At 35.1% G+C, this 13841-nt stretch overlaps 1 protein-coding gene across 1 annotated transcript in view; it reads right to left on the bottom strand.

Moving 5' to 3' along the window:
* Positions 1–985: 985 nt before the first annotated feature.
* Pds5a (PDS5 cohesin associated factor A) overlaps positions 986–13841 on the bottom strand; it is a 140104-nt gene continuing 127248 nt past the window's right edge. The window contains exons 27-32 of the mRNA XM_026385599.2: positions 12517–12649; positions 11153–11272; positions 9851–9913; positions 7902–8047; positions 6523–6631; positions 986–1342 (exon numbers count right to left, since the gene is read on the bottom strand). Of these exons, the coding sequence (XP_026241384.1) occupies positions 986–1342; positions 6523–6631; positions 7902–8047; positions 9851–9913; positions 11153–11272; positions 12517–12649 (928 nt within the window). The remainder of the gene's footprint in view (positions 1343–6522; positions 6632–7901; positions 8048–9850; positions 9914–11152; positions 11273–12516; positions 12650–13841) is intronic.

The raw sequence follows: 13841 nt of genomic DNA, 5'->3' as shown, positions 1-13841 counted from the left end.
TCTGTTTGGCCTTCATTTTTTCCCTTACGAAAGAGTCTTCTTTTTACCTTTGGGGACAGGAGTAGAAGAATAAAGAGTTAGAAAAGATGTAGACAGGATAAAACCAAACCAAATGATTTCATTTCTATAGTTGTTAGCAAAAACACCAATGGAAAAACTTTTGCTTTCTACTGTTAAATGCTGCTACCAGTCCTATTTGCTTATAATGATAAGACCTATTTAATTGAAATCATAATTTTTAAATCTATAGTTTCAAAAATGATATTAAAGAAAAGTCATTGGACACTATGACAAAACAAAGTTATGAAAAGCAAAATAAGATCTGTCTTCTGGGATGGGTAAACAAATATATTTTGGTATACTAAAAACAAACAAACAACAACCAGGAGGAAAAATGTATGTTACTTCTATTAACAGGTTAGATGGAATCCCATTTTTCTACAGGGAATGTGATTCTGATTCCTGGTTAAGTAAAAATTAACTAAAGTGGGGGGTGGAGGTGGGGAGGAGATCTTTCTTCAAATTAGTGCTTTAAAAGCAGAGATTATGGGCTGGGGTTGTGGCTCAGCGGTAGAGCGTTGGCCTAGCATGTTCGAAGCCCTGGGTTCAATCCTCAGCACCACATAAAAATAAATAAATAAATAAATAAATGGTATTGTGTCCAACTACAACTAAAAAATAAATATTAAAAGAAAAGCAGAGGGCTGGGTAGTGCGCTCGCCTGGCATGCGTGCGGCCCGGGTTCGATCCTCAGCACCACATACAAAAAAAGATGTTGTGTCCGCCCCAAACTAAAAAATAAATATTAAAATTCTCTCTCATTAAAAAAAAAAAGAAAGAAAGAAATGAAAAGCAGAGATTATGAAGTGAAAATAAATGCCATTATAATTTTTGCAGTGAAAATGCAGTTTTCACTTCCAAAAACTCAGTTGTTTGGGGTGACTGACACTAGAATTTATTCTAAGTTAGGGAAGAATGGTGTACATTACCTTTGTAAATCAATCTGTCTCTCTGCTGGTCCCGCCTTTTTGGCTACATCTTGCAGTTTGGGTGCTTTGGCATTACCTGCTTCCAGACCCCCAGGGCTTTCTTGACTGACTGCAGCTCTCTTCCTCCCCTTACTATTGGGTTTATTTATATCATCATTTTTGGTTGCGTTGCCCTGAGATTCGGACTTGGGTCGACGTCCTCTCCTGGGTTTGGAAGGGGCAGGTGGCCCTGAGTCATCTACTTTCTCATCTGCTTTTTGTTGGATATTCTCTGCACCAGCTGCTGTTACTGTTCTTTTCTTTCCTCGGTCACTGCTGATATTGCCCTGGGTAGCCTGATCAGAATTTATTTCCTAAAAGACCACAAAAAAATCCTGTAAACACAAATTCCTTAAATATCAATGATTGGTAGTTGAAAAGAAGTTGAAAGGAGCTGGGATTCCAGGGCTTCTAGTGAACTGTTTACATCTCATTTGAAAAGTCAGCTCTTTGAGGAGGACGACTGTGCCTGGTGCATACTTTGGTGCTTGTCACACATTATGTACTTAGTAAACATTTACTAAAATGCATAAGCAGGCCAGGTGTGGTGGCACATAGCTGTAATCCCAGTGGCTAGGGAGGCTGAGGCAGGAGGATCCTGAGTTCAAAGCCAGCCTCAGCAATAGTGAGGCGCTAAGCAACTGAGTGAGACTCTGTCTCTAAATAAAATAGGGCTGGGGATGTGGCTCAGTAGTCAATTGCCCCTAAATTCAATCCCCAATACCCCCCCCCCAAAAAAAAATCACAGGCAGTACACAAGAGAGAAAGAAAATCTTTGGTTTTACTATAATACACACTCCTCATCATTGATGGCATGCTCTAAATTTATCACTTTTCAAAAGGATATTTTCATAATTCAGTATGTATTTTCTTTCTTTCTTTCTTTTTTTCGTGGGATTTTAGTTTAGCATTAAGTCATCTAAAATTGTTCAAAGTACTAGAATCTCATTTTACCATAACATATATAATGGATTTAGGATAAATAATGGTTTGGGCTGAAGATGTGGCTTAGTGGCAATGTACTTGCCTGGAGTTCATGAGGCCCTGGGTTGGATACCCAGCACCAAAAACGGTTTAAAAAAAAAAAAAAAAAGGATAAACAACGGTTTTCAGAATGCAAGTGACACAATACATACACAAATGACATTTAGGAATCAGTTATATTTTTTCTTTTTAAAATTTTTTTGTAGTTGTAGATATACAGCATGCCTTTATTTTGTTTATTTATTTATTTATTTTATGCAGTGCTAAGGATTGAACCCAGGGCCTCACACAATAGGCAAGTGCTCCACCACTGAGATACATCAGTTATAATTTTTAAAATTGGACTGGGGCTGTGGCTCAGTGGTAGAGCGCTCACCTAGCATGCGTGAGGCACTAGGTTCAATCCTCAGAACCACATAAAAATGAAATAAAGATATTGTGTCCACTTAAAAACTAAAAAAAGTATTTAAAAAAATTTTTTAGTTGTAGATGGACACAATATATTTTATTAATTTATGTGGTGCTAAGGATCGAATCCAGTGCCTCACGCATGCAAGGCAAGTGCTCTACCCCTGAGCCACAACCCCAGGCCGCCATAAGTTATAATTTGATTGATATAATTCTAATTGATTAAAGGGAACACTAATCATCCAAAAAAATATTAAAATATTCATTTTCCTCAGAAAATTATTCCAGAATGGAGGAAAATATTACACTTCATCTTAGCCAAATTGCCAAGAAGTGATGGGAAAAATATTATAAATCTTTATGTCAAAAGAAAACTTATAAGGGGCTGGGTTGTAACTCAGTGGTAGAACCCTTGCCTAGCATATGTGAGACCCTGGTTTCGATCCCCAGCACCACCGGGAGGAAAAAATTACACAGTGCATCAGAGAACATATATGCAAAGCAATCTTGAAAAAGGAAAGACGATTTCTAGGTAAAACAACCACTATGACCACTCTTTTTTTTGCACCGCTAGGGACAGAACCCAGGACCTTGCACATGATAGGCAAGGGCTCTACAACTGAGCCACAGGCCCAGCTCAACAAAGCACTATTACTATTAAACTCGAAGTAGGAACTATTCATTTAACTGACTTCTATGGGTGGTGGCTGCTGGACATAGATTGGGGAACAAAACAGATGTGATTCCCATCCTCACGTACAAGTGTGGCAGGCAGGTGAGTAATTTTTATTTTAAATATGACATATCAATTTCTAACCAGTCCTTTTCAGGAGACAATTATTTAAATGGAGAAAATACCTGAAGATACAGAGCTTTGTAGATTTAGGGAACTCTGACCATAAGGAATGATGGCAGTGTAGCTTCAGATAAGGTAGGAGAAGCAGGCATGGACTGCTTCATGAATGCTTCATAGAACATGTCAAAATATGAATTTATTTTTTAGTTTTAGGTGGACACTATATTCTTTATTTTATTTTTATGTGGTGCTGAGGATCAAAGCCAGTGCCTCACGCATGCCAGGGGAGCACTCTACCACTGAGCCACATAACCCAAACTGCATTTTAATAAAAGCACATTGGCTACTGTATGGCTATTGGATTGGATGGAAGAAAGAATGTTAACTAGAAGGTAAAACTACTACAGCATTAGAAGTTGAGTTCAATTTAAAAATGGACAAAATATCAATAAGCAATTTACATAAGGGAACATTCAAATATTCAGCAACACACTGGCAGTCAAAGAAATGCAAATTAAATTAATAGTGGGGCATTAGTTTCAACAGGTAAGAGTGAAGAAAGTAAAAAGAACTTTAAAACTGTTGGTGGGATTGTAGAGGGAAAAAGTACCCTCTCCCCCTGTTGACAGAAATGTCAAGTGTTTCATTCCTTCACAGAATGAATATGGAAATGTCTTAAATCTATAATATAGTTATCCTTTGATCCATGGTATAAAAGTACCAGGGAGAATTTGTTGTGTGAGTGTATAAAGAATATTCATTGAGCTGGCATGGTGTCATGTGCCTATAATCCCAGAAATTTGGGAGGCCAAGATGAGAGAATCACAAGTTTGAAACTAGCCTCAGCAACTTACCAAAATCCTGACACTATTAAAAACAAAACAAAAAACAAAACAAAAAAAATCAGTGAAACAGTTTTTTTGTAGTGGCAAAAGAAAGGAGAAAAACAATACAGATTAAAATGCTTAAAAGAAAACATAAAAATCATGTACTGATGACAATTACACATTTATGATAATTAGTGTATATGCATATGTAAAATGGGCTCAAGTAAGCCAAATGAAGAGGCAAGCAGTTGTCTTGGGTACTGAGAAAAATAACATTGCCAATATCACTTGCCTGAATCCTGGGATGTATGTGTCTTGGTTCTTCTTTTCATTACTTCCCTTATTTATCCTTCCTATTTCAATTTCCCTCATAGAGTAAATAATAGGAAAGAATGTACTTTGTAAATATGTGTATATTTCTAAATATATACATCCTATTTGCTGAATAATTTCCACACAGATGCTAACACACTGGTTTATACATTAATCTCCAAGAGATTGGTTAGCAATAAATTTTAGTCCTTAATTTTAACTTTTGTAGAACTTGGGATCAAACTCATGTTCTCATACATGCCAGCTCCACCAATGAGCTACATTCCCAGTATTCCTTTCCCCTTTTTAAATTTTATTTTGTGACAGGGTCTAAGTTTTCCTGGCTGGCCTCAAACTTGTGATCTTCCTGCCTCATGAGGCTATCTGGAATTACAGACATGTGCCACAGCTCCTGGCTTGTATCCTCCTCCTCCTTTTTTTTTTTGGTACTGGAGATTAAACTCAGGGGCACTCAACCACTGAGCCACATCCTCAGCCCTATTCTGCATTTTATTTAGAGACAGGGTCTCACTGAATTGCTTAGTGCCTCGCTTTTGCTGAGGCTGGCTTTGGACTCTCAATCCTTCTGCCTCAGCCTCCCAAGGCAATGGGATTACAGGCATGTGCCACCATGCCCAGCTTGTACCACTTCTTAATATGCACTCTAAGTATATGTAATTCAATGACTGTGACATTGTGCATTTTTGTATCTATTAATATCCAACCCAGTTAATTCTTTATGAGGACCTGATAATATTTAAAAGTATTGGTTCTTGGATTCTAAGAATTTTGACAGTGAGAGATGGTACCCTGTTGTTACTTGAATCCATTAATATGCTGTGTTTCAGAGAGCAGGTAGCAAAAATTTGGATAGTTATAAATTAATCTAAAATGTATCCTTATTGATTCAGTTTGTGTTCACATAATGAGGGATTAGATAGGAAAAGTTATTTTGGAATAATTGTATTTTATATACCTGAGAGTAATACTAAAACATTTGATTAAAAGGTAAGTATGTCAAAAATATAATTCTGTTGGAAAAGAAATACTTAATAGTGCTGGGTGCAGTGGAACATGCCTATAATCCTAGTAGCTTAGGAGGCTGAAACAGGGGAATCGTGAGTTCAAAGCCAGCCTCAGCAATGGTGAGGCACTCAGTGAAACCCTGACTCTAAATAAAATACAAAACAGGTTTAGAGATGTGGCTCAGTGGTTGAGTGTGTGCCCTGAGTTCAATCCCTGGTACCAAAAAAAAAAAAAAAAAAAAAAAAAAAAAAATAGTATCTTTAATCCACTTGTACTAAAAAAAAAAAAAAAAAAAAAAAAAGTTATCAGGGCTGGGGATATGTGGCTCAAGTGGTAGCGCGCTTGCCTGCCATGCATGTGGCTGGGATTCGATCCTCAGCACCACATACAAAGAAAGATGTGTCCGCTGAAAACTAAAACATAAATATTAAAAAATTCTCTCTCTCTCTACTGAAAAGAAAAAAAAGAAAAAGAAAGAAAGAAAAAAGAAAAAGAATGGCTGTTAAGTAAAAACTCAAGCGTACTTATAAATGTTAAACCATAAAAACTTAACTTTGAGGAGTACAATATATACAAAACAAGAGTGCTGACTTCTGGGCATGAATCAATAACTCAAAAACTCACACTTCTATTCTTTCAAGGTGTAGAAGGAATATGGGGCAGAAGCATACTATTATGGGTGACCACATAAACTCTTATAAAATGAAGTGGGTAGATGCAGGCAGAATCATTTCTGCAGAGCAGAAGTATAGTAAGTATTGAAGAGAGTGAAAACCACACTTGTATAAAATGTGGTATACAGACTCAGTACATTTAGCATTTGGCTGTTGAAATTCTTACCCCTACCACAAATCATAATAAGAACCTTCATAGGAAAAATCCACCTGTTAAATATTAACAGGACCTAGGGGTGTAGTTCAGTGGTAGAGTGCTTGCCTACCATGTGTGAGGTCCTAGGTTCAATTCCCAGCTCCTCAAGATAGATGGATAGAGGGGCTGGGGTTGTGGCTTAGTGGTAGAGTGGTTGCCTAGCACGCATTAGACACTGGGTTCAATCCCTGGCTCCACATAAAATGAACAAATAAAATAAAGGTATTGTATCCACCTACAACTAAGAGAAGATAAATTAAAATTTTTTTACCTTATTCTTTACTGGGTCAATATTTTTTACAGGTGTAACAGAAATAATTCTCACTGGGTTCTCCTCGTTTTCACTAATTCCAGTTTCTGTAGCCTCTGAACTCTGTTCCCTAGTGGGAAAGAAAAAAAAGAAAAGAAAAAAAACAAAAAAACAAGGCTTCTTTATTTTACCACATACACAGAAAACTCCCCCTTTCACTCTTCCAATAAGAAACAGCTTTGCCTGGTTTAGAAATCTAAACAAGTGATGAAATGATCACAAGATGTAGATCTTCTATAATTACAGACTACTGCTTTCTTGTATCATATGACTGATTTCCATTTAATAATGTAAGGAAAAAATCACTGCCTAAAACCACCTGACAAAGATTAATTATCAAGAAACAAAATAACGTAATTATTCTAAATCTTATCTGTTGGGGGTAAGAAACCCTAAAACAAAAATAAGTCATAGTATAGTACAGTAATTTCCAGTATTCTTAATGTTCTGCAGGAGAGGGGCTGTAAGGAAAAAAGGCCACTTAGGAGTGTTTGAAGCCCCATCTTCTCTGTAAACCACAGCTGTTCCATATTAATTCATTTTATATTTTGGAATTTTATTGCTAAAAATGGTTTAAACATTACTAGTTGAATTTACCCTTAACATTTCATGGATATAAATAAAATGCTTAAAAAACCCAATGTTTAGAGTTTAACAGCAGGGTCAGTAGTAATTCTTTATTCAATGATTAACAAAGCAAATATGACACATTAATTATATGGAAAATGCTATATCAACATTACCTTAATCACATTACACTAATTAGATATAAAATTTTAAAAAGTATTCCCAGTTATTTAATAGTTATTTTTATGGTTTTTCAAAGTGTTGAATTTTCTTATGTATACTGAATAAACATTTCTATGTAAATTAGTTATATAACAAATACTTGTGTTTTTAATTTTTTTAATTATTATTTTTTTAATCTTGTGGTGGTACTGGGGATGGAATCCAGGGCCTTGAATATGCTAGTCAAGTACTCTAATACTGAATTCCCAGCCTTTTTTGTTAACTCTTCTATGTACTTAGAATACTATATTATTTCAAAATGTTCAGTCTATTCTTGATTCTCCTCTTTAAAAAAAACACGGGCTGGGGGGGTGTCGCTTGCTTTGAATGCACAAGGCCTAGGGTTTGATCCCCAGCACCACAAACCACCCCCTAATCTCTCCCCAAACCAACAAAACATGTACAAGTCATCAGAATTATTCTGTACCAAAACATTTCTAAAAGTAGAAGTCTACTCTATGATAGAGTGCTTTAGGAATAAATTAAAAGATAAACCAAGTAGTGTGAGAGAACAAAAAAAAAAAAAAAAAAAAAAAAGAGAAAAAGTTTGCCTTGATCGATTTCCGGTTGAGGGATTCAGCTCTGAATTTACATTAATATTGCTTCCGGTCTCAGTGCCAGTGGTTCTAACATAGGGTTTCCTTCCTGTTGCTGATAAAGGCTTGTTTACTGCACCTAGTACTCCAGTGGGCTTTGGCTGAAAAATCACACACACACACAAATTATTTTATACTGTAGTGAAAGGGATACATATAATTCAGAAGCAGGTAAAGATATTCTTTAGCTTAAGCCAAGAGTTGTTACCTTGGAAGATTAAGCCCTAAATTTATTAGAAATGATAATGCTGTAAAAACATGTTTGGCTGTCTTAAAAAAAATTATAAGCATTAAAAATGAGGCAATATTTGTTATTCCTTACAGCTTTACAATGACCCCCCACCCCAATCAGGGTGCTTGAAATGGAACTCAGGATTCACAACGAGGCAAGTGCTCTACCACTGAGCTGAGGCCTGTGTGGTTTTTTGTTTATTTTTATTTTTTAATATGATGAGATCATTCCATATTGCCAATTTTTGAAGTAGTGGGATCAAGTGATCCTTACAACTCAGTCTCCCATGTAGCGAGGACAACTGGCATGTACCCCCACACCTGGCTCTTATTGCTTAATCAAAATAAGTACCTAAAACATTGAAATACATAATAAAATGTCTTGTAAACAAACTACTGAATATATAATATTTTTAGCAATTATTTATCAAGAATTAAATTTCTAGGGCTGGGGTTGTGGCTCAGTGGTACAGCACTTGCCTAGCATGTGTGAGGCACTGGGTTTGAACCCAGCACCACATTAAAAAAAACTAAATAGGGGCTGGGGTCATAGCTCAGTGGGTAGAGCACTTGCCTAGCATGTGTGAGGCACTGGGTTCGATTTTCAGCACCGCATATAAATAAATACAGGTAAAATGACCATTAAAAAAAAAACAAACAACTAAATAAGCAAAATAAAGATATTGTATGATCATCTACAACTAATAAAATATATATATATATTGTATATATATTTATATATATGTATATATAAAATATTCTTTGTATATATACAAATTAAATTAAATTAAAAAACATTTTTAGGACTCATCATATTAGTTTTATGAAATATTAATTATTTAACTCATTAGTATTCAAAATTCTTTTTTTAAATACTAGGGGTTGAACCTAGGGCAATTTACCACTGAACTTATTTATTTATTTTTTAAATTTTTCTTTGTACCAACAAAATAAAAATAAATGTGTAACAACAAGAAGAACAACAAAAAAATTTCTTTCTTTCTTTTTTTTTTTTTTCCTGTGGCGCTGGGGATTAAACCCAGGGATTTGTGCATGCTAGGCAAGCACTCTACCAACAGATATGTCCCCAGCCTCCCCTCCTTTTTTAAAAAAAAGATATTTTCAAATTGACTATTCATTAGCACTCCTTTTTTAAATTTTTTTTTATAGTTGTAGATGAATAGAATGCCTTTATTTTATTTTTTTACTTTCATGTGGTGCTGAGGATTAAACCCAGTGCTTCATGCATGCTAGGCAAGTGCTCTGCCCCTGAGCTACAGTCCTAGCCCCCCAGCCCTTTTTAAAAAATTTTTATTTTGAGGCATGATCTCACTAAGTTGCTGAAGCTGGCCTGAAACTTATGATCCTCTGACCTTGGCCTCCCAAGTTGCTGGGACTACAGGTGTGAGCCACCATGCCTGACTATCTTATTTATCTTATACATGTAAGTTTATTAACCTATTTCTCAGTAAAATCTGCATTTTATATTGTATATAAATTAATTTGAAGCTTTTCATTATCGAGCAGAACACATGGTGGCAATTCAGAAGAGTAATTCATGGCAGAAAAAATTCTGACCATCAGATGCTACAAACCCATAATATGATACCTAAGGTACTATAAAATACAGAGGACATGCAGAAGATATATATATATATATATATATTTAATACCTTTCCTGTTAATAGAAGCACTCTTGTCTCTTCTGAAATATAACTCTTGTCATTACAGAAGTCCTATTTAAAAAAAGAAAAACAAAAGCCTATTAAATTGTACATATGTCTTTTTATCATACAAACAAAACTTTTCAGGCATTGTACCCTGCAATAATAATCATATTTATGCTTATCTATCTCAATTCATGACCTAGACATTTTTCTATTTTGAGAGAAAATTTTCTAAATTTCAAACGAAGCAAAATCCTAATTTTTTATATGGCTTAGTGGAGTCTCCAGTTTATGTCTTAAATAATTTTCACCTCCTCCATTGTATTATAAAAATCTTCTTTTCTTGGGCTCTCAAAGTAGCTTATATGGTACTACGCATATTTCAGTAAGGAACTCCTCACTGGATCAAGGAAATTATATTATCCTCATTAAAGGGAAAAACCTGTCACTTAAGTAAATATATTTTGTTTCTTAGAACCATTAAAGAAACTTCAAAATATCACATAAAATCAGGAAATAAATAAGACATTTTAAAAAGTTTTAAATTTCAAAATACTTGGGAACACTTCAACGAGCTTGGGTTATCTAGAATATTTACTGACATTTGGTGCACACAGGTCCTCCAGCCACAGAAAACAAAAGAATAAAAGCCTTATCTCTCACTGTAACTATAAAATAAAGTACATTAAAAAAAAAAAAAGAAAATCAATTTGGTAGTAGCAGAAAAAATGTATTAGGTGTAATCAATTAAGAGTACCATTTATTGAATGCTCACTGTGTAACAACCTAGATACTATTAATTATTAACTATTCATATATATTTTTTATACCTACATTACAGAGATGAAGGAATTAAATTTCAGAGGAGTTAAAACTTAGTCCTCAAGTCAGAAATGATTGATGAGAATCCAGGTCAATCAACTGCCAAGACCAATTCCATGAACTCTAATATTTGATTTCATATGTAGATATATTTATATGCTATACCAGTTATTTTATTGTCTATAAACATATTAACAGCATTTAAATAAAAAGAGGTCAAAATAATTTTAAAAAATCTGAAAAAACTGTTTTTCCTACTAGAAACACTAGAAGGAACATAAGAACTAAAAAAACTTTATTTGTATTCCTACTTAGGAGAGAGCGATATATTATGCAGGGGTCTAAAGAAAATTTCCCATTCTTCAATAAACCTAGAGTTTTTTTTTTTTTTAAAACTCTGTACTCAAGACTATCTAATATTTGTTGATGTAATTTATATTTAAATCATTTTAGTATGGTAGAAAAATGAGGTATATAAAAAATTACCTTTTCAGGTTGTGTAAAAAATTTCATTGGAAGGACTGGGTCCTTTGGTGAATCTGCATTGCACAAAGCACTTTTACTATTTATAACACACAGAGCCACATCACATACTGTATAAAGTTTCTAGGAAAGAAAATAAAGATTTTTTACATAATTTTCATGATTACAAAATAATCAAAAGAACCACTTCCACCAAACACATAAAAGTTATAAACAGACTATGTGGTTATTTATTCCTTGAACATTTCCTTTTTCTGTTCTGCATAGCTTCCTCCTGATAAAGGGGGGCGGGTGGGATGACAAACAACCAACCACTACCTTAATTTAACATGAATGCCAAGTATGAAGTAGAGAAGACAAGTCAAAACAAAGAAAGCATACAACAAACATATTCATTTTTCTGTAACTCTTGGTAGAAATACATAAGACAGCACAGTTGTAAATTTCGGATCCCTCCCACCTGTAGTGGTGCTGAGGATGTAACCTAGAGCTTGGAGTATGAGAGGCAAAGGCTCTATCATTGAGCTATATTCTCAGTCCAAATACTATTAGTTTGTATCCTCTTGCTTTGCAGATACTTTGATGCCTTTTTTAAACTGTTTTTTTTTTCAGTTGCAGATGGACACAATACCTATATTTAATTAATTATTTTTAAAAAATCTGGTGGTGAAAATCGAACCCAGTGCCTAACACATGTAGGCAAGAGCTCTAACACTGAGCTACAACTCCAGCCTTTTTTATTAAAGAGTACTAAATATCCCAAAATAGGGATGGGGATGTGGCTCAGTGGTAGAGCATTTGCTTGGCATGCAAAAGGCACTGGGCTCAATCCCCAGCACTGCAAAAAAAAAAAAAAAAAAAAAAACAAACCCAAAAACCCAAACAAAAGAAGCCAACCAACCAAACAGAACCCCTCCCCCAAGCCCCTAAATAACAAATTTTTGTGATAAAAAGCAATAAGGGGCTGGGGCTGTGGCTCAGTGGTAGAATGCTTGCCTAACACATGTGAAGCACTGGGTTTGATCATCAGGACCACATAAAAATAAAAGAATTTTATCCATCTACTACAAAAAAAAGAAAAAAATTTAAAAAGCAAAAAACAAACAAAACAAAAAAAACCTGACCCTGAGTATATTTTAATAAATATTCTGCAGGGGCTAGGGTAGTGGCTCAGCGATAGAGTGCTTGCCTCGCATTCGTGAGGCCCTGGGTTTGATCCTCAGCACCACATAAAAATAAATAAATAAAAGTGAAATCAAAATGAATAAATAAATATTCTTCGATTAAAATTATGTAATGATCAGAAAAAAAGGAGTTGATTTATTTTTTTATGACATCTTAATATCCTCTGGCCTAATCCATCTTACTTCATTTGTCTTGGTTTCATCCGGAGACTGGGCATCTCTGGTTAGCTTGATGTTCTCTGCCATCTTCTTCATAAAGGCATGGCTATTATTTTCATTCTTTGTCATTAAAACTTCAAGCATGAACCACAGGCACCTAAATTGTAAAAATATTAAGGAGATAAAAATGTAAGTGCTTTTGCTTAATGAAATAAATATCTTATTGGAAAGGCCTGTTGTCAGAATGTAATCAAATAAAAAAAAATAAACTCTACTCTTAGTAAGTAAGAAGTGGAAAATAATATATTAAAAAATGAAAACATAAGGCTGGGATTGTGGCTCAGTGGCAGAGCCCTTGTTTACAAGTATGAGGCGCTGGGTTCCATCCTCAGCACCACCTCAAAATAAATAAACAAACAAACAAATAAAACAAAGGTATTGTCTCCATCCACAATTAAAGAAAAAAAAATGAAAACATGAGAAATTCTGACATCTGCATGAAGCATATAAAAACTCACACTATAGTTATTTGGTAAACATTAGATCATCTGACATGTCTAACACTGAACATGATGAGCAAAACAGAACCAGCCAGTTTTGACATACTGACTGAGATATGCAGGTTTATAATTGGTATCGAATTCTGCTGAGATCCAAATCTGAACTGCATTTAGTAGGAGGCTGGTGTGCGCACTAACAAGCCACTTAGCTAAATAATCATATCTTAAATCATTTTTGCTGTTTTGTACTTGCTACTATACACTCATCAATACATAAAGCATATGATTGCAACACAGTAAACGTAAACCCTAAATCAGGCTGAGCATTAGAATCATTTGGGGAACTCATTTGACAAATCTGCGGGCAGAGCTTGTTTCTTTCTTTTTTATTTTTTGGTATGGGGGATTAAACCCAGGGGTACTTAGCCACTGAGCAACATCCTCAGCCTTTTTTTTTTTTTTTTTTTTTGAGAGAGAGAGGGGGACAGAGAGAGAGAGAGAGAGAGAATTTTAACATTTATTTATTTATTTTTTCCTTAGTTCTCGGCGGACACAACATCTTTGTTGGTATGTGGTGCTGCTGAGGATCGAACCCGGGCCTACCGCTACCGCTTGAGCCACATCCCCAGCCCCATCCTCAGCCTTTTTTGTGATTTATTTAGAGACAGGGTCTCACTGAGTTTCTAAGGGCCTTGCTAAGTTGCTGAGGCTGGCTCTGAATTTTCGATCCTCCTGCCTCAGCCTTCAGAGGGATAAAAGGTGTGGACCACGGTGCCTGGCCAGAACTTGTTTCTAATAAATTACCAGGAAGAGCTATACATGTGTAATCCCTGCAACTTGGAAACCTGA

The sequence above is a fragment of the Urocitellus parryii genome, chromosome 10 (assembly GCF_045843805.1).
Source record: "Urocitellus parryii isolate mUroPar1 chromosome 10, mUroPar1.hap1, whole genome shotgun sequence".
Taxonomy (NCBI): Eukaryota; Metazoa; Chordata; class Mammalia; order Rodentia; family Sciuridae; genus Urocitellus; species Urocitellus parryii.
The sequence above is the reverse complement of the archived record's forward strand: the minus strand, read 5'-3'. Positions and strand labels throughout refer to the sequence as shown.